Source organism: Cotesia typhae, unplaced genomic scaffold (assembly GCF_013202065.1).
Source record: "Cotesia typhae breed Kobodo isofemale line unplaced genomic scaffold, CoteBio_Ctyphae contig_48, whole genome shotgun sequence".
NCBI classification, from domain to species: domain Eukaryota; kingdom Metazoa; phylum Arthropoda; class Insecta; order Hymenoptera; family Braconidae; genus Cotesia; species Cotesia typhae.
Genome location: NW_027423756.1, coordinates 1915763 through 1938153, shown reverse-complemented (window position 1 = coordinate 1938153; position 22391 = coordinate 1915763). Strand labels below are relative to the sequence as shown.

General features: G+C 38.8%; 2 protein-coding genes and 1 long non-coding RNA gene across 5 annotated transcripts in view; 1 reads left to right on the top strand and 2 right to left on the bottom strand.

Annotated features, from left to right (window-relative positions):
• The window catches only part of LOC141529515 (patj homolog), a 769735-nt gene that overhangs the window by 280741 nt on the left and 466603 nt on the right, over nt 1-22391 (top strand). For all 3 annotated transcript variants that reach the window (XM_074246076.1, XM_074246077.1, XM_074246078.1), the window contains one exon: nt 20659-20793. In XM_074246076.1, the coding sequence (XP_074102177.1) occupies nt 20659-20793 (135 nt within the window). The remainder of the gene's footprint in view (nt 1-20658; nt 20794-22391) is intronic.
• Nucleotides 1-22391, bottom strand: part of LOC141529552 (uncharacterized) — a 137484-nt gene that overhangs the window by 81743 nt on the left and 33350 nt on the right. The window lies entirely within an intron of this gene.
• On the bottom strand, nt 17935-18852 carry LOC141529537 (uncharacterized). The gene has a single exon (XM_074246137.1). The coding sequence runs from the start codon at nt 18530-18532 to the stop codon at nt 17945-17947; it is 588 nt and encodes a 195-aa protein (XP_074102238.1). The 5' UTR covers nt 18533-18852; the 3' UTR covers nt 17935-17944.

Here is a 22391-nt window from a genome sequence, read left to right as displayed (position 1 = left end):
CCGAGGATAAAACGACGGAATGGTCAGTTCCCGCCTGAGCGAGCCAATGCTCCAGCCAAAAATATCAATGATCTGTCGATAATGAAAAATGGGATAGGAAGAGCCATCTTCGGAGAGCCAACAGAATCAAGGGCTAAAAGAGAGGGGAGTGCAGCCAGGCGGACTACAACCACGCGATGCTCTCCCTTGCACGTTTTCCCTCGACAATAGACGGACGCTAATTTTGATTATTTTGATTACTGTTAATTAATTTTTTTTGATTATTACGATTTGTTTAATTGTGACGGAGTTTTGCCAATTGCTGTGCATATTTTTTTTTGGATAGTTTTGATTAATTTTGATTATTCTGATTATTGTTGATTATTGAGAATTTTGTTTATTTTTCGACGGAGTTTGTCAATTGCTGTGCATATCTTTCTGATTTATTGTTAATTATTGCGACAACGGAATTATTGAGACGCCGTGTTAAATCTACTCGGAGGAAAATTCGCCGTGGGAGCCGAGGGCGACGGAACCGTGCGACCCAGCCAGGAGACTATCTAATTGTTGATTTATTTTGACTGCTGTATTTACCTGGAGAGACCGACGCCTTCTACCAGGGTAAGTGGTCTCGTCTTCACGATATCTCGTGGGATTCACCTACTCGGACACAAGTACGAGTGACTTGATTATTTGGCTTGAAGTTAAAAATTTTCTTTTTTATTTTTTCATTTGTTTTATTCTTTGTTAATTATTCTGAAGATTATCCCACGAGGTATTTCTGGTACCGATTTCATTGTTGTATTGATTATTTACATTATTGAGAGTTTGTGTTATAATCCCGATTATTGAGCTTCGGTCGGGCGGCAAAGCGACGGTTGAGAATTTTGTGTTGACAAAATAAATAAACTTAACTAGCATAATTTGACGTTGACCTTGTTGGAATTCCGGACTTATTTTTTTTGGATAATTGTATTCATTGCGACGGTGTCCGAGGTCTTAAGGATACTGTAATTTTTTTTATTTAAAGCCTTGTTAATTTAATTAATTGATGTTTAATTTTAATTAAGTAATTAATTAAAATTTATTGAAACCTTTGCGACGATTAATTTATTTAATCCAACTACATATTATTAATTCAACAATTTTGCGACGAATAAATTGTCGAAATTAATTAATTATTATCAACGAATGAAAATTGTATTTAATTTGATCACGATTAAGGTGCGACGAGTATATTTTTTTTTGGGATTTGTTTAATTAAAGTCGATGCTGATTTTGGTTTTTTTTTTTTTTTTTTTTTTTTTGTTAGCAGAAATTTAATTACGACGTACTAAATTACTTGCGGCATACGAGTATTTTTTGTTGTTAAATTTTGTTGTTGGAGGTTTGATTAATAATTCAAAACGTGTGATTTTTTTTTGTTAATTCCGACGATCATTCATTTTGTTAATAAATTAGAATTAAACATAAGTCGGCGAATCATTAATCCCCAGGTTGTTTTCCTAGTTCCCTTTTTTTTTTTTCTTTTTTTTTTTTTTTTTTTTTGTTAGGTCGTACCTTTTGACCCGCCACCCTCACTAGGAGTCCCGGTTCGAGTAAGCCGGACACGACGTGAGTGGAGCCTAGCTCCTGGCGCCCAACAAAGAAATCAGCAGGCAGGCCAAATTGTATTTATTTCGGACTTCGTCCTCGCTAACGCACGAGGTCGGAAAACCCGTTATATAATTTGGCGCCCAACGTGGGGCCCACAAAGGGCAAATTGCGACGCGTTTTAATTAAACTAGCGAACTAGGGTAGTAAATGTCGGAAATGAATAATCAGAACGCAGAAACATCCCGAAATGACGATGTGGGGGGGGATCCCGTCATCACGTGGGATCAGCTCGGCGATAGCAACTCCCAGCTGGATAATCCAGGAGATAGCACGAACAGAACGACGAATCTTGAGAACAGGATATCGGCTTCTGGCGGAGTTCCTGTCACTAGTCAGGAAAACGCTTCGAGAGTTACCACAGTGCCGAGTAGTAGCCCGGGGTACACCTCGGCCCAGAATGTCCCACTGACGACGAGTGGTGGCGTTAATACGTCATCCCGGCGATATATTCCAGCACCTTCGAACATTATCGATACAAATGAGGACTATGAATGGTATTTGACGCGTCGGGAGGAGATTAGCGCGGAACGGGCGCGGTTAGAAGCGGCACAGCGAGACTTGGCCGAGCAGATCACGGTCCTAGCGGCTCGCGAGAACGTAATACAGAGCGAATTGGCCGCGATTGAAGAAAGAGACGCGTCGGTGAGCGGCTCAAGCAGTACCAGCGAGCAATATGACTGGATTGCGGACGCGTCATCATTACAGGTCAAGGAAATCCTCGTGACGATGAACGCAAACCCGATAGGTAGCGACCAGACGATTCGCGACCGATTATATCGCTGTTTACGGCTACGCAGGTACCCAGATACCGTCTGGACTCATGAGGACCAGGCTATACCAGATAGACGAGTCCTAGATGCGTATGTGCGAGAGCAACAACGTCAACCGAGGACGACGTCACGCTCGACGCATGATATTATACCGCGGTCGACAATGATTACTGCCACGACCTCAAGCAATACGACAACTACGTGTGCAACTGTGGCCCCAGGAGCTTTACATGTGGACGTGAATGGACATGCCATGTATTCGACGCATAACAGGATGGACCAGCAGCGTCCGAGAATGACGTCGGCTCCGCGGGAACGCCCTATTCCAAGCCCAAGGCGACGAACAAGCCCTAATGATGGACTTTTGCAGCCGAGAGCGAACTCGACGTACTTGCCGCCACACCATGTGACATTTGCACCAGGATTGACGCCGTTAGGTGCGAATTCACATCAAAAAGCGCAATATGACGATGTTACGCTGTCCGGAATGGGTGCTGGACCGCACTACCAGCCAGCGATGTATGAGCGTGTATCGAAATGGAACTTGAAGTTCTCAGGGCTAGGTAGCGCGCGAGTAGAATCGTTTTTGAACCGTTTGGATGAATGCTTGAGTACATGTGGTATGACGGATGCGGATGCGCTGGCAATACTGCCGTTATTATTGTCAGATGTGGCCAAAACTTGGTGGTCACACATGAGACGTCGTGTTTCATCGTATTCCCAGTTCAGATCCGAGCTACGTCGACGTTTTGGGGAACCGTCGGTCGAATGTAGAATTAGATGGGAGGCCATTACGCGTACACAGGGTAAATTGGAGATGGGACTCGACTTCTTGGATTCGGTGATCGCGTTGTGGTCAAGAGTAGACGATCCATTGCCTGTGAAAGACCAATTGGACTTCGCTTATAATGGCTTACGTCCAGAATACCACCAGAAATTCGAACGTCACGACTTTGCGAGTTTTGACGAGTTATATGAGCACGTGAGGGCGGTTGATATTCCCCGCCAGCGGATCCAGCGACGAGAACCGGTGCCCATGGATCAAAGCGTCGTTCCAGAGTACGCGTATCAACCGGAGAAGTACGAACAGAAGAGACGTACTGGAGGACAGGTCGCGGCTGTCTCGAGTCCTTCCCAGGAAGTGAAGGCCGAGCGGACGAAATCAAATAAATCGAACAAGTCGAACAGAGCTGATCAATCGAAGGATCAAGTTGCGGCGATGAATTCACAATCGTCGACGAGCGTGAACCGCGGATCGGCGTTTGGGTCTCCAAACCGAAATGGAGCCCAGAGAGGCCACCAGGGCTCATCGAACGGTCGATCAAGCCCAAGGCAAAGTAGTTCCAAGGGCCGAGTGCGTCGTGATCTTTGGGGTAAATGCTTTAACTGCTCCTCGACGAACCACGGCTGGCGTGAATGTCCAGAGCCCCGACGTGAGAAGTTCTGCTTCGGCTGTGGAACTCGAACAGAGCCAACGCCTGGATGTACTTGCTGTATGATGTTTTTCGAGTATTATCGGCCGGAAAACGAGGCTGGGAATCAGTCAGGGCGGGTCCAGAACTGATTTCCCGCGATGAACATGGGCCGATGATTGGTGTCGAAGTCAGCACGCCAGACGAGTCGCTGCCTGATATATTTGACATTGACATCGAGCCTTGCGGGCCCGTGAACCAGTCCTTGGAAGCTGGTTCTTTACCTGGATATGATGTGAAAACACCGACGATAACGAATGAAGACCTTTTGCGACAACGTCCTAATTGTGGCGTGTGCGGGGTAGAAGGCAAATTATGGCGATGTTTGCAATGCAAAGGGGTGTATTACTGCTCACGCGAACATCAGAAAGCTGATTGGCCGATCCACCAGTGGATTTGTTTACCGATTGAGGAGCGTAAACAGATTTTTCGCGAAGTAGCCGACGAAGTTTGTCCCATGCAAGCAGATGGCGACGATGTAAGACCCTTTATCGAGGTTAGAGTAGGCGAACGAGAGATGAAGGCCTTATTAGATACCGGTTCAACGATGACATGCGTCAGAGAAGTCGACGAGTTGAATTGGATATATGGGTGTGGTGCTCGAGTGAGGCCAGCACCCCGAAATTCAGCAGCAGTGGCTGACGGTTCGATGATGTCAGTTCAGTCGCTGATTACGCTACCTTTGGCAATCAACGACGAGATAATGCCAATCGAGGTTCGCGTCATCCCGAAGTTGAAGTACGAGATGATACTAGGTATGGATGCGATAATTGCGTTTGGAATCTGCTATGACGGGGGTTCGAATCGATGGTGGACACGACGCGAAGGCGACATTTATGATTGGAACGCGAAAGAGTACCTCAACGAGGAGGAAATAGCAGCTATAGTCGAAATAACCCCAGAGCAGCAGTCAGCATTGGACGAATTGCTGACACGACGTCTACCTGACGTAAATTATACCGGAGAAACGACGTTTACGAATCTTATGACTCATGAAATCGACGTACAGGGTCATGAACCGATTCGACAGCGGAATTATCCAACTTCCCCGATTATTGAGGCAGAAATGTGCCGACAAGTAGACGACCTACTTGCGGCAGGCATTATTGAGCCTTCGACGAGCGCTTGGTGTAATCCAGTCATCATGGTCAAGAAATCGACAGGCGAGTATCGAATGTGCCTCGATTTCCGACGATTAAACGCCATATCGAAGCCATGTGCGTATCCATTGCCGCTGATGACTTGGATTTTGGACCAGTTGAGTGGTGCGAAGTTTATTTCGAAAATAGACCTGAAACATGCGTATCACCAGGTAAAACTCGACCCGACGAGTCGAGAATATACAGCGTTTTGTGTACCTGGAAGAGGAATGTTCCAGTATGTAGGCATGCCGTTTGGTCTTGCTGGAGCACCGCCGCATTTCCAACGTCTAATTGACAAAATGTTAGGACAACGACGTGGTATGAAAGTATTTGGTTACCTCGACGACCTGATTATTGTCACCGAGACGTTCGAGGAGCACTTGGAGGTGCTTGACGAAGTATTCGATGGTCTAAAAGCCGCGAATTTGAAGATTAATGCCGATAAATGCGAATTCTGCACGAATGAGGTTCGTTATCTAGGATATCGCGTGAACGAGAAGGGTCTATTGGTAGACCAAGAGTGTATAAAACCGATGCTCGAGTTTCCGAGGCCAACGACGTTAAAGAAAATGAGACGTTTTCTTGGAATGGCCTCATGGTATCGACGTTTTATCCCCGATTTTGCGACTATTGCCGAGCCACTGACGCGGTTAACCAGTAAAAAGGTCAGATGGACCTGGACCGAGGAACAAGAGACGGCATTTGAGGCGTTGAAACTGGCCTTGGCAACGGCACCCGTGTTGGCGTGCCCTGACTATTCAAAGACGTTCGTATTACAGACGGATGCGAGCGCCACTGGACTTGGCGCCGTTCTGACCCAAGAACATGAAGAAGGCGAGCGAGTTGTAGCATACGCGAGTCGCGTAATGAATAAAGCCGAGCGAAATTATTCAGCGACCGAGCGCGAATGCCTCGCGGTTCTGTGGGCGTGTGAACATTTCAGACGATATCTTGAAGGATATCGGTTCAAGGTTATTTCTGACCACAGCAGCCTTCGATGGTTGCGTGATTTGAAGAGCAAGACGCCAAGATTAAGTCGATGGGCTATGCGATTAGCCGAGTATCAATTCCCAATTGAGTATCGAAAGGGTTCACTGAACGACGTTCCTGATGCGTTATCGCGAATGTTTGAACCTGACGAGTTGGAATATTGCGACGAAGTAATGGCTATTGACGAATTGCCTGAACAAGCTGACGAAGTACCCGCGGCTGAATTAATCGACGACTGGTATTCGCGACGAAAACGCGAGGTATTAGCTTTTCCGACAAAGTACAAGGGCTGGCGTGTCGAGGAAGAACATTTATATCGACATCTACCTAATCCCTTGGTATCGAGCGTAGTAGAAGATTTGGATGCATGGAAGCTAGTTCCACCGAAAGCAGCACATCAGGGAATCATTCAAGAAAATCATGATCCACCTGACGCAGGGCATTTAGGTATTGAGAAGACTGAGTCACGAATCAAGGTCGATTATTATTGGCCAGGATTAGAGAAAGACGTCCGAAGTTACATCGCTGAGTGCGAGGTCTGCCAGACGTCGAAGGTTTCGCAGCAACCAGCTGCTGGATTGACGTGTCGACGTATTGTGAACACACCGTGGACCGTGGTGGCCGTCGATTGCATGGAATTTCCAATGAGTCATGCTAAGTGCAAATACATGGTGGTGTTCCAAGATTTATTCACAAAATGGATTGAACTATGCCCAATCAAGAAGGCTGATGGGCCAACGATAATACGAGAGTTTGATAATCTCATAGTGCATCGTTTCCGATGTCCTGAAGTAATCTTGACGGACAATGGTACGGAGTTTGTAAATAAATTAGTAGATGAGGTCGCAAAAGCGTATGGAATTCACCATACTCGTACACCGCCGTATCACACGCAAGCGAATCCCGTCGAACGCGTAAATCGCGTTTTGAAGACAATGATTATCTCTTTCGTCGAGTTAGATCACCGAGCGTGGGACGAACACGTCCATGAATTTAGACACGCGTATAACACGGCTGTGCATAGTTCGTTGCACGTGTCCCCAGCGATGTTAAACTATGGGTGGCAACCGCGTGCGCCGAAATATTACCGAAAAGTGATAGAAGGCGCGACAGATATCCCCTGTCCGGATACTGCGGCTTGGTTAGACCGAATTGGACGTTTAACGCAATTACATGACCTAGTTGCGGATAATTTAGGTCGTAGTTTCGAGCGACAGGCTAGGTATTATAATCGTCATCACCGAGATGAACGATTCGCTGTAGGAGATGTCGTGAGAGTGCGACAACACACACTGTCACGCGGAGTGGACCGTTTTTCGTCGAAATTGGCGCGGAAATACTCGCAGGAGACGTACATAGTTTCCAAGGTTGTTTCACCGGTCGTATACGAGTTGGTAAGTGAAAATAATCGCCCAGCGGGACGAAAACACGTCAAAGCGTTGCGATTGGTTGAACGCGTACCCGACGCGGACGAGATCGACGAGTAACCGAAGCTCAAATCCCCACACCATGTTTTTTTTTGTTGCTTTGTTGTTCACGCATGTAATTGTTGGTGGGGTATGTGTGTTATTTCAGATGGCGAACATCGACAAGTTAGATCGGCGTGTATTGGCACGTCTGCGTGCTGATAACCATCGCATGATCGACGAACTGTGTGAGAGAGAGGCGCGGGCCATGTGGGCTGAAAGCTGCCGCATTGTAGCGCTCCCAACGACGCGCAGAATGAGACTACAATGGTACCAGCATGCTCCCTCGAGACGTCCCGACGTCAGTACATGACGCTGATGAAGGCAACGACGTCTTTACCAGATTATTAAATCTTCTTTGTCCTTTTCTTTCAATTTTTTTTTATTATTACTAGTTATTTTTTTTTCTTTTTGTTTTTTTTTGTATTACTAAAGTAGATGAGCTACTTGGTTCTTGTTGATCGTCGTTTCGACGATCGCCATGCGCCGATGGCGCTGACTGAATACGCCGGATGGCGCCAGTAATGAACGTGCCGCAGAGCGGAGTAAAATTTAATAAAATGTGTTCATTTTGGACATTAGACTGGTTTATTTTAGGTCAAGTGGTTGGTGCTGGGTAGTTTGGGTCCCCTTGGTAATAGGAAGTAGTTGTACTGTTCGAAAGGTACCTAGACGAAACCATGGGCTCCTGGTCGACGGCTGGGGGGAGGTGTTGTAACAGGCCGCTTTTAGCGACACCTGTTAATAAGTTGTTTTTATTTATTTTCCTTATATTTTAATTTTGAAATGAATATTTTCCCAGTTAGGAAGGTCATTGGTTGGATTCGCCGCGACCGAGTCGCCCTCGCGCGGAAGAAAGATCGATCGAAGCTCAACAGCGCGCGAAAAATACTTAAACTTGCGGTTAATTATTTAGTTTAGATAATAAGTTAGTTTTAAGTTAAAAAGCATTGTTTGGTACGATAAACGACGACCACTTTACCCGAGAAGAGGATCATCATCGAGCATCATCGACGTGGGATCACACCAGGTGCATCACCAACGACGGGAAGTTGACCGAGGATAAAACGACGGAATGGTCAGTTCCCGGCTGAGCGAGCCAATGCTCCAGCCAAAAATATCAATGAGCTGTCGATAATGAAAAATGGGATAGGAAGAGCCATCTTCGGAGAGCCAACAGAATCAAGGGCCAAAAGAGAGGGGAGTGCAGCCAGGCGGACTACAACCACGCGATGCTCTCCCTTGCACGTTTTCCCTCGACAATAGACGGACGCTAATTTTGATTATTTTGATTACTGTTAATTAATTTTTTTTGATTATTACGATTTGTGTAATTGTGACGGAGTTTTGCCAATTGCTGTGCATATTTTTTTTTGGATAGTTTTGATTAATTTTGATTATTCTGATTATTGTTGATTATTGAGAATTTTGTTTATTTTTCGACGGAGTTTGTCAATTGCTGTGCATATCTTTCTGATTTATTGTTAATTATTGCGACAACGGAATTATTGAGACGCCGTGTTAAATCTACTCGGAGGAAAATTCGCCGTGGGAGCCGAGGGCGACGGAACCGTGCGACCCAGCCAGGAGACTATCTAATTGTTGATTTATTTTGACTGCTGTATTTACCTGGAGAGACCGACGCCTTCTACCAGGGTAAGTGGTCTCGTCTTCACGATATCTCGTGGGATTCACCTACTCGGACACAAGTACGAGTGACTTGATTATTTGGCTTGAAGTTAAAAATTTTCTTTTTATTTTTTCATTTGTTTTATTCTTTGTTAATTATTCTGAAGATTATCCCACGAGGTATTTCTGGTACCGATTTCATTGTTGTATTGATTATTTACATTATTGAGAGTTTGTGTTATAATCCCGATTATTGAGCTTCGGTCGGGCGGCAAAGCGACGGTTGAGAATTTTGTGTTGACAAAATAAATAAACTTAACTAGCATAATTTGACGTTGACCTTGTTGGAATTCCGGACTTATTTTTTTTGGATAATTGTATTCATTGCGACGGTGTCCGAGGTCTTAAGGATACTGTAATTTTTTTTATTTAAAGCCTTGTTAATTTAATTAATTGATGTTTAATTTTAATTAAGTAATTAATTAAAATTTATTGAAACCTTTGCGACGATTAATTTATTTAATCCAACTACATATTATTAATTCAACAATTTTGCGACGAATAAATTGTCGAAATTAATTAATTATTATCAACGAATGAAAATTGTATTTAATTTGATCACGATTAAGGTGCGACGAGTATATTTTTTTTTGGGATTTGTTTAATTAAAGTCGATGCTGATTTTTTTTTTTTTTTTTTTTTTTTTTTTTTTGTTAGCAGAAATTTAATTACGACGTACTAAATTACTTGCGGCATACGAGTATTTTTTGTTGTTAAATTTTGTTGTTGGAGGTTTGATTAATAATTCAAAACGTGTGATTTTTTTTTGTTAATTCCGACGATCATTCATTTTGTTAATAAATTAGAATTAAACATAAGTCGGCGAATCATTAATCCCCAGGTTGTTTTCCTAGTTCCCTTTTTTTTTTCTTTTCTTTTTTTTTTTTTTTTTTTTTTGTTAGGTCGTACCTTTTGACCCGCCACCCTCACTAGGAGTCCCGGTTCGAGTAAGCCGGACACGACGTGAGTGGAGCCTAGCTCCTGGCGCCCAACAAAGAAATCAGCAGGCAGGCCAAATTGTATTTATTTCGGACTTCGTCCTCGCTAACGCACGAGGTCGGAAAACCCGTTATAATGTGTGTGTGTGTGTGTGTGTGTGTGTGTGTGTGTGTGTGTGTGTGTGTGTGTGTGTGTGTGAATGTAAACCTCTCATAACTTTTGAACAGCTTGACCGATTCTATTGCGATTGACGCCAATCGAAAGGGCTTGTCTGAACTTAAATTTTAAATATGGTTTCGACCGATTCGGACCGGTAGATTTTCTGAAATCTCAAAAAAACTACGAAAAAAAATTTTTTCAAATGTGGTTTTTTTTAATAACTTTTGAACGGCTTGATTGATCGATTCCGAAAACTAATCAGTTCTTAACATCAAAAAACCACGTCGATCAAGACCAAGACGGTCAATATCGGTTGATTCGTTCGTGAGTTATCGTTGACGAAAAAAATCGACAAAAAAGGTTTTTTTTCGGATTACACCGAAATTTCCGGTTTAATTAATTTGTGTTTGAAAGTATATCATAAAATTTGAAAAACTGCGTCGAATGCCGCTAACTGCGTGAAAATCGGTTCATTCATTCAAAAGTTATTGCAGTTTAAAAATTTTAAAAATAGTGATTTATTAAACTCCTATCAAACTTTTGAGGTCGGAGAGCTCAAAACTACACGAAAATTAGATTTTTGAGCTCGAAAAGCTTAAAAACATTATAAGTGCAATATCGAGCTCTTAATTACGAAAGTAGCGGGAAGTTTCAGAGATGGCCTTCAGGGTCAACCGTTTTCCTAATTTTTTGTTTTTGCTGTTCGATTATTTTCCTCGGAGTTAAAGCTCATTGAGCTTAAAATGTAGTCTATGTAACTATTTACAATATTTACTTACTTAAACTAATACATAATTCGAGTAGACAAAGAAATGTTCAAAAAACTATATTTAAATATTGCTTGTGATTGTATAATTCAGATAACTATGAACTGTTATCACAGTGTACTAGGAGAGTATCTACGATCATTTGACTCGAATAATTGGTCTTAAAATATCTTTCTATTATTTTTAAGACTGCTATTCCTGGGGCATCCCATAGTGATTGGTGGGTCATTTGACTCTGAAATTCTATCAATCATAAGTTACAATTGTGACTGATATTTGTACTACAGTGAAATGTATCTCACAATATAAACGAATGACTACTTAACAACATCATTTTGTCAAAAACTTAGATTACTTTTCAATTTTTCCGTAATTGTTGTTTAACTGAGTGTAACTGGTGGGACATCAAAAAATCCTTCTCTCTTACCTCGGTATACTTAAAGTCGAATTTCAGTTCGACCACTAAGCTTGTAGAAAATACTTTCCTCTCAAGATAAAATTTATCTCACAAACATCCAATATTATGAAGAATTGGACTGATTACTTGCGTAGGAACAATTAAAAACATTTTTAACTTCTCGCAAAAATTCTCAGATTTTCAAAAAACGGGAAGTTATTGTTTTTACCCCGTTCTGCAAAAATCGAGTTTACATCAGATCTCGACGTTTGCAGGTCACAGGAAGCTTCCCTGACTACCTCTGCGAGGTTATCACGGTGTGTGTGTGTGTGTGTGTGTGTGTGTGTGTGTGTGTGTGTGTGTGTGTGTGTGTGTGTGTGTGTGTGTGTGTGTGTGTGTGTGTGTGTGTGTGTGAAAGTATGTGAACCGCTCATAACTTTTGAACGGCTTGACCGATCGAAACGCGGTTGGTGGCATTCGATTAGGTTCTCCCAAACTTAAATTTCCTAAAAATTTGAACCGATTCGGACAGGTTGATTCCAAAAAATCTAAAAAAAACTGCAAAAAAATTTTTTTTAAAAGTGGTTTTCTTAAAACAACTTTTAAACTGCTCTATCGATCGATTCTAAAAAAAAATCAGCTCTCAACCTTTGAAAATGACGTCGACCAACTGCCAACTGCGTCAAAATCGGTTCATTTGTTCGGTAGATATCGTGAACGAAAGAAATCGAAAAAATTGAATTTTTTTAAGAAAAACTCTAAACTTTCTCATCTGATCAATTTATGTTAACATACTGTTTACAGTACTTAAAAAACTGCATAAGTTGCTACAAACCGCGTGAAAATTGGTTCACTAAATTGAAAGGCATAGCAGTTTGAAAATGAAAAAAATCGTTTTTCATCAAACTTTTATTAGATTTTTGGATTCGAAGAGCTCAAAAGTATCAAACAGCTTATTTTTGAGCTTGGAGAGCTCAAAAACATCGCAAAAGCGGCAAAATTGCGCGCGCGTAATAACTAAACTTAGCGGAAAGTTGCAGGGATGGCCTTTAGGGTCAACCTTTTTCCAAATTTTTTTTTATTGTGATTCGTGGGACAGACATTTGTGACTGATGGGACAGACATTCATGACTGGTGAGACAAGTATAAAATGCGTACGTGAAGGTGTTTATTAAGAAGCATTTATATTATTCTAACCTGAGAAACATTATTGTTTATATATTAAACTATTAATTTTTTAGGATAAATAAAATAAATAATCAAAGGATACAAATAATAAATTTAGCATACTGACAACACGATCGCGATTAACTTAGGTGCTAATTAATAGAAAGCATAAAATAATTTTCTTCCTAAAACTCGTCCGTTTTTTATCCTGTTTTCATCGGGTTATGAATCTTAAGAGAATAGGAAATATATATAATATTAATATATGTACACCGATAAATATACGAGAAATGAAGTGAGCATAGGAGAAGATTCATAGATGAGATTCACGTAACAGGATAATTAGGAGGATAACTCGCAAGGAAATTCAGCAAGAAAAATCGCCAAATTAGTGATTATTTATTCATTTAGTTTTAATGCCAAAGCGTTAAGCCGAATGACAAATTTTACATACAAAGATAGAGTTCAAATAAGTACAATAAATTTTGAAGTATTTATAGAATACATAACACAAATTTCAATTAAAACAAGAGTGTAAATCCAATTTATATATACATCACTATATTATGTTATTTTCCAGCATACTAATTTCTAACTATTCATTACTCAAGAGAAAATCGAACAATTTAATTTTGAAAGTCTCTAAACTAAGAACATTTACAATATCAGAAAGTAAGTCCTTCCAAAACCGGATAGCTGTTACTACAAATGAATGCTCATAGGTCGTAGTAGCAAAACTTGGCATCTTGAAGGAAATATTATTTTTAGCTGCCAGTCTATCTGACCACCTAATTTCAGGATCTTCTTCCGTGAATAATCTTCGTAGAAACTTTGGTTCACCCGTCGTTATTAATTTGAAAAATAAACAAACCAGATAATACAGTCTTCGTGACTTTATATTTAGCCAATTTAGTGAACGTCGATATGGTGTGATATGTTCATCACGTCTCAAATTATAAATGAACCGAATGGTACTATTTACCGATCTCTGTAGTTTGCTTTCAAGTCTCTTTGATAAATCTACCAGCACTACTGAAGAATAGTCAATATAGTCAATAGTCAATAATAGGCAGTATCGTGGCAGAGACAATCAACTTGCACAAAGAAGGAGACAGAATATTTTTCCTGCGCTTCAAGCTATTTAATGAGGCAAAGATTTTTCGAGATACCTGCGAAAGATGAAAATCCCAGGAAAGGTTTGAAGATAGATGGACCCCAAGATGCTTTGTGGTGTTTACATACGGTATAAGATTTCCATCAACGATAATTTGCGGAAGTGCAATATTTGCAAGTGATCTTAACTTCCGATTGCTTCCTAAAATCATTACCTTAGTCTTTCGATAATTGATTTCGAAACCCATATCACGCGACCAGTCGGCTACCGCTTGAGCATCAGTAGTAAGACGATAAGCTGCTTTATCTAGATTGGAGATTTTGAAATGCAGGTATGCCTGCATTTGTTATCAGCAAACGGGCCATGTTTGCAAAAACATAGCCGTTTAACCACACCATTTATGACGATAAGAAATAATAATAGTCCCAAAATAGACCCTTGAGGCACACCCGACGTAGTAGTAATGAATTCAGATGCCAAATTTTCTGCGTTGATGACTGCTTGTAATCTTCCTGTGAGATAGGAGTGGAACCATAAAATAGAATCTAGTGAAAAACCCAATTCAAACATGGCAATGAATAAAACTTGAGGATTTAATTGATCGAAAGCCTTTGTAAAATCGAATAAAATGAGGTATGTCAGGTCATCTCGATCAATAGCTGAACGAATCTCATCAGCAAGCTTTATTACCGCTGCTTAGGTACTGTGATATTTGCAAAAGCCAGCTTGGTGATCATTAAGCAAATTGTTTGATTCCAAATAAGTTGTAACAGTTTTACCTGCTCAGGTTGGTCCCTAATCAATTTTATAAATAAACTAACGAAACTAACAAACAGTATAATTATCAAGGCACCACCAGGATTTTTAATCACGGTTCCTGGAACCGGTCCAGAGCTGAGAAATCTTATTCTTAGGGTAGAGAGAGTGGAGAAAGGTGCTGTTAAAGAATAAATATTTAGTTAACAATATATCAATATTTATTAACAATAAAAATTAACAAAATAAGTACTTATCAAGATTAATTAAATTTCACTCACACGCTCACACTATAATTAATTAAAACTTATAACTACAGCCTAACTGTCGGCTGACCAAGACAACTTAAAACTATAGCCTAACTGTTGGCTAACGAGGACCAACGAGTCTCTCTGCGCAAAGACTGCAGTGCGACAGAGACCGTCTAGCCTAACTATCGGCTAACCAGAACTGACTTAACACTATTAACACTCTCTATCACGCATAACCCACACTAATCATCACACACATAACCCACACTTGTATGATTTTATTTTATAAATTTTAATTTAACAAAATTGACTATACTTGATTTTAATTAAATATTTTAATTTAATTATTCAATCATTAGTAATTGGAGAAACGATAATTCCAAATTAACAATCAAATTCCAAAGACTTAACGAACATTCAGTTTCAAATTCCGATTGTAATTTTTAATTCTGTATTAAAATATTAAATAGATTAATATTCCTAAGTAACCTATTGTTATGGTCTTAATAATATAACAATAATTGTTTAACTCGAGAGATCTTAATACCTTGAATTAACTTTTGCTAATTAAATCGATCACGATATAAATTTTCCAATCAGTTTAAAATTATTAACACAAGTTTATTGTTGTAAATTAATTAATTCTGACCAATTTTTCCTGTGACATTTTTTACTCAGAATAATTAATTTCTTGGACTTAATGTCCACGCTATTAATCATCAATTTGGAACAAAATTTAATTTAATTAATTCACGGACTTAATCCCAAAAATTAATAAAATTCACGCGTGATAAAAATATTTCACAATATAAAATAATTTCAGTAAATAATTCCTAATATAAATTTCGATAAAAGTTTCGAGATAATTTTATAAATTACAAAAATCGACAAAAGTCGAAACCTTCAATTTCATTAGCTCAAACATTCGCTAGCTTAGTTGTCTTTGACCTTGGGTGTTGGAATTTACTGCGACACAAAACATACTGACGCTCGACCAAAAATTCCATGAGTAAAAAGTTTGTCGATTATTTTTCAAGTAACAAAATTAATCAATTTTTCTTAAGTTAATTGTTATAAGAATTATAACAATAAATTAAACGAATTTTTCTGATGTTAATTAATTGATAAATTTTTAGTTGTTAAATTTCTCCCGCAAGGTCGATTGAGTGATTCTCGGGTATAAGCGCCCATGAAAATCAATCAGTACAGACTAGCAAATGTTTGACTATTATTTATTGATAAATTTTATATATAAAATAAATTGTGAAGAGGTAAAGTAAACCGAGTGCAAACTGCGGTCCATTTCTTTCCCACAGAGTAATAATTGATACCTTGACGAACAAAACGATGATCTAACTCACTCGTTGAGGATGAAGTCCTAGTTGTAGTTGGCTTCCTTCGTCTCGTCACTACTCTGGGGAACGGTCCTTCTTGATTTCGGTGGCACTCTGTCTGGCGGTCACACTACTTCTCCCTTTACCACTGCACAGCTCACCTATTTTAACCCAAAACTACCCCCTCCTATTCTCCCTTTAGTCCCGAAGATCGAGACGCGCCAGTGCTATGTCGAATAGTTATCGATATCCGGTGACATCGATTTAGGGTAATTTTACCCTGTTACAAAGTAACTACTTGGTTAGCTATAATTTGCTCAAAGACTTTCGACTTATGAGATAGATTAGCTATGGGTGTCGTATCAGATAAAGAAAGTGGTGGTGTCACTTTGTTTAGCGGTACGATGTATACTGACTTCTATGCTTCCGGAAATGATCCAGTTTCTAACGACCTATTGAAGATTAGATTTAGAAAAAGAGACACTTGTGGTATGTGATCTTTCAGCCATTTTAGATCAAGTCCATCTGGGCTTTTACCACTCGATTTTTGTAATGTCAATTGGAGATTTTTCGTGACGTCAACAATATCTATTTTGGACCAATTGAATTCAAAATTTACTTTCTTTGAATATAGATGCGGAAGATTGAGAACAAAGTCTCGACTGCAAGACAAATGTTTATTTAAAATATTAGCATAAAATTTGTTTAACTGATCGGCGTCAAAGTGATCAAGACGAGATGACTACTTTTTACAATCCCTACACGTTTCAGTTTGGTCCAGATATTTGATCTATTTGATTCATTTTCAAGAAAACTCTTCAGATAATCATTACACACCTTCATTAACTTGATTTTAAGTTCTTTTCTCTTAATTTTATATAAAGAAAATAGATTTGGGCATCCAGTTCTTTTGTAACGCTTTTATAATGCATCACGTTTATGAAATTCCAGTTTCAGTTCACGAGTAATCCAAGGACATTTCGGACGACAGATTTTCCTCTCAGACATCGGTGCATAAATATTTAATGATGTAGTGACTTGGTACAAAAAGAAATATACAAATTCATCAAGATTAATCATTTCAGGATCAATATCCGTTAATCGTAATCTTTCACTTAATGTTTGCGACAGTGATTGATGGTTACAGTTTCTAAAATCCCCAAACTTAATCACCTTATTATCATGATTTTGTGATCCCAGCTTATACTCACAGATAAGGAAATCATGTCCACCTATAAAGGGTGACTTTGACTTTAAGAAGTTTACAAGCTTGTCTTTGCTATCAAGAATGATGACATCAAGCCATGAATCAGTTTCTGACGTGTGAAAAGTTAATCCAAAAGGAACACAGAATAGATCAGAGTCAGCAATAAAGGATTTGAGATGATTTGAAGTTCGGTCAGATTTAAGTAAATTGCAATTTAAATCACCCATTATTAAAACATTACTATAATGAGGATAAAGTTTGCCGAATTCAAGAAAGAACTTGTCCAATAAATCTCCTTGTGGCCTTCTATAATTACATGATTTAAGCATGTGCAATCCTGTGGATAGAGTAACATCAGCTATTATGAATTCCGGATGATTTATATGATTTGACTCAGAAATAAAAAGAACCTTCGATTTAAGTGATTTCTGAATAAAACAGAGATTTCCACCTCCTCTGACATAACACCCAGATTCATCGGTAAGTCCTCTGTCCCTACGAATAGCAGAATATTCATTTAGTGAGGCTGATATTTCGGGATTTAACCAGGTCTTAACCACTGAGATTATATGAGGCTTTGTTTCAGTTACCAGAAGTTCAAAGGAAGCTGTGTGTGCAGTATAACTATTTAAATTTAAATTTAGAAATTTTAGAGTGGAGGCCATGCTGGTAGGCTGATATAATAATGGCTATTCAATTTTATTTACATCATCTTCAGTTCGTATTACGATCTTCGACGAGTCATCATTTTTCTTCATGTAAACCACACCTTTATGAACCCAAGCATATTTACAATTGATGTCTCTAGCTTTGGCTTTAGCAAGCTTTAACAACTTATATGTATCAGCATTCAGGAACTCATTAATAAAAACTTGTTTTCCAGGTGGAATATCTCCAATTACCTTAAACGTCTCTTTGGCAAGTAATCTTTGAGAACGACGTTTTACTTCAATAATATAGTCTCTAACTTGGTGAGATTTAAGATTTAAAATATACGTGCATGAGGATGGTTTCCTCGCTTGATTTTCCTTTCTGCCGAAGATTTGAGTACTCAGAACATCATTCTCGAGATTAGAGAGCTCAAGCTTCTCAAAAACTTGCTTAACACCCTGTGACGGTGATAGCTCAGATGCTACTACATCCGATACACCTGAAATTAACAATTCAGATGTTGTGGAACCAACTGTACCATTTGGATTTCCAATGTAATCTAAGGTGGACTTAATAAGAGCAATAGAAGTTGTGTTTTCTTCACATTTTTTAGCAGTTTGATCCATACTTTTCTTTATATTGTCAGCCTCTGTAGCAGCTACTAATTGAGCATTGGATACTTTTTCTAGTATCACATGTACAGCAGAAAGGTCCTAAGATAGACGCTTAATATCCGAGCTATTTTGATCGCGTTTATCGACCAGATTTTTCATGTCGTCACTTTGTTTAGCAAGCTTAATAGAAACATCATTTATGCATGAGCTATTTTTGAAGGCCATATCTAATAGCAAACTTAATTTCCCATCAATGGATAAATTAGACCAATCTGATTTAGTACGGAAGCCTGGTTGGCTCACCGTCCACTTACGAAAAAGTGGCGCTCCTTTCGCCCACAAGTTAACTAGTGCACGAGTCTACTAGTCCACTTATACACTTCTGGAGGCGATACGACAGTATTTAAATAGCGATTTTACAGCAATAGCAATTCATAAATTAAAATAAATTTAAATTTCCAATATTAATATCTACACTATTGTAGCGTAGCGTAAACAATAACAAAATAAGACGTTGTTTTTTAATTTGCGCGTGCCAAAATGGCGATACCTTCTAAAAGCGCGCTTCTAATACTGTCGCGTCGCCTCCATAAGTGCATAAGTGCACTAGTAGACTCGTGCACTAGTTAACTTGTGGGCGAAAGGAGCGCCACTTTTTCGTAAGTGGACGGTGAGCCAACCAGGCCTCCGTAGATTTAGCTGGAATTTGGTTTGTTGACTCTGTAGTATTAGCGCTCATTTCTGGACCTTTATTACTAACTCCTGGAAAATTTGAAATGATCGGTGGGCTAAAAACTGAATCTTCAGACACAGTTATCGGAGGAGTCTTCGGTGATGAGCCAGCAGACTTATAGCTGGAGAGAGTAGACCGTTGACGACGAGTTAAAGGTTTTGATATACTAGATGGAATAACGAGCGGTGACAAAGATGTATTTAACGAGATAACACAACAATCGTTGGATGGCTTGAACTTTAAGGCTTCTTTAAGACAACTGGGATGATACGACACTTTGCACGTTTCACAGATTTTAAAAATTTTCGCAATTTTCTTGCACCTGGAACAATTCATAACAAGATGAGTTTCAAAGAGCTCGCTTATGCACAGTATATTAGCTAATGTGACAATGTGAGTAAAGAGGGCCACTCAGTCCTACAACAGAAGCTCCATCTATCAATCGAAGGCCACAACTGCTTTTGAATAGTAGACGTCGGAATGGTTATATGGTTATATGGTTATATGGTTACCGCACCGTCGGAGAGACTAACACTAGTGACACGTCGCTCAAAATATCATAACCTGTATCACAATTATCGATGAATAATAATCCAAAATTAACAGCTTTATAACAGGTAGCACCAAAGATTTAATGCAATCCGTGAAGGATGCAATATTTTACTTGCAACAATATCTGCAACAAAAATGCCCGAAGGCAATAAAAGCAGAAAAATTGTTCGGAAAGACGGAGCAATAATAGATGCGCATATACTGTACTTACGTGAACGTAGTAGCTTTACATGAACGTAGTAGCTTTACTTGAACGTAGTACTTAAGTTAAAAAAAATTAGGAAAACGGTTGACCCTGAAGGCCACCCCTGCAACTTCCCGCTATTTTCGTAATTAAGCGCTCGAAATTGCACTTATTATGTTTTTGAGCTCTTCGAGCGCAAAAATACAATTTTCATATAGTTTTGAGCTCTCCAAGCTCTAAAGTTTGATAGGAGTTTATAAATCACTATTTTTTTAATTTTCAAACCACAATAACTTCTGAATGAATGAACCGATTTTCCAATCAAACGTAATTCTTTTCTTTATTTAATTCTTTTTCTTAAATAAAATGAATCACTAGCTGGAATTGATAAGATGATTAAAAAAACGTGTTGCCAACTTAAACAATATTTGGCCCGGATACTAGTTAGTACGACTGAAAAGTTACTAAGAGGGAAAAATTGGTTTTCTTATTGATTGAAAAAAAATTTTCTTTATAATTTAATAAAATATAGACATTCAATAATAAATTAAGGCTAAATTAGAATTAACTACAGAAATTTAAAAATTTTTTGTCATTTTCCGATTTCGCATGGAATGTCCCTCCCATACCTTCAGCAAGCTATTAATTCCGGTTTTTTTCTTGTTCTAGTTAAATACCGAATGGGCACAGGTCGAAATAGTAAATTTGGTAAACGATGGTACTGGTCTTGGGTTTGGTATTATTGGCGGAAAAAGTACTGGAGTAGTAGTAAAGACAATACTTCCAGGAGGCGTTGCTGACCGGGTAAGTATCTATGAAATACGTTTACTTTCCGATTAAAAAAATAATTTCATACCTGACCTTCAAAATCTTCAGTGTGGTTTTGGAGGGTCAGTTTAGAATTTAGAGATTCGATTCAACATAGAAATTAATCGTAATTTTTCCGTCGCAATCCTTCATACGGTTAGCTTTGCATTTTTAAGGTTCTAATTAAAACTCCAGAATCCACACTTAGCTCTCAAAAACCCTTAAATGTATAGAAATTATCTTTATGCAAACTTGAACCTTAAAAACGTTAAATCAACTATCCTTTTATTAAATTTTCCGTGGAATGTGACTGAGATTACATTTTTTATTGATAAATTTTTATTATTAGAATAATTTTCACTATGATGAAAAATAAAAAATCGTATGATTATTTCGATTGCGTAACAGTTCATTCGGAGAGAATTTATCGACGAAATTTCATCCGTGATTAATTTTCGGATAGAATATGGATTACAAATTCATGAAGAAACGGCATGTACTTTTATCGTGGTTTTTGTGTGTCCATTCGATAATAGACCAACACATAAGCTTTTTACTATGTTGTGCCCTTCAATCATGGTTTTTGTGTGTGTTGGTTCGACATTAGACCAACTCATAAGCTTGTTACTGTGTTGGTAATTAATAACCCGAGTGTTAAAGATTTTATGAAATTAAACACAATTATGTATGAGTTATATATAATTATTTAAAAAAAAATAACGCGATATAATTGGATAGAACTGGTATATAATGAAATAGAATTGTATAAAATTATATGTAATTGTATAGAATTAAATATAATTATTTCCACAGAAATAAAAAATTAGGAAAACGGTTGACTCTGACGGCCATCCCTGCAACTTCCCGCTACTTTCGTAATTAAGCGCTCGATATTGCACTTATTATGTTTTTGAGCTCTTCGAGCTCAAAAATCTAATTTTCGTGTAGTTTTGAGCTCTCCGACCTCAAAAGTTTGATAGGAGTTTAATAAATCACTATTTTTTTAATTTTTAAACCGCAATAACTTTTGAATGAATGAACCGATTTTCACGCAGTTAGCGGCATTCGACGCAGTTTTTCAAATTTAATGATATACTTTCGAACACAAATTGATTAGATCGGAAATTTCGGTGTAATCTGAAAAAAACATTTTTCGTCGATTTTTTTCGTCAACGATAACTCACGAACAAATGAACCGCTTTTGACCAGACTGGCGGCAATCGATGTGGTTTTTTGATGTTAAGAGTTGATTAGTTTTTGGAATTGATCGGTACGGCCGTTTAAAAGTTATTCCCAAAAAAACCCCGTTTCAAAAAAATTTTTTTTGTAGTTTTTTTTACAATTCCTCAAAATCTACTGTTCCGAATCGGTTCAAATTTTCAGGAAATCTAAGTTTGGTCAAGCTTTTTCGAATGGCACCAACCCCGATAAAATCGGTCAAGCCGTACAAAAGTTATAAAAGGGTTACACACACACATACACACTCGCACGCACACGCACACGCACACGCACACAGAGAAAATTGTGCAGATTTGAGTAATTAATTATTTTCAAAATCCCGGGTAAAAAACTTTATATGTAACTATATATAATTA

Excerpts from the sequence above, each read along its gene's own strand:
- LOC141529537 (XM_074246137.1), bottom strand. The coding sequence starts at position 18,532 with ATGGATCAAACTGCTAAAAAATGTGAAGAAAACACAACTTCTATTGCT.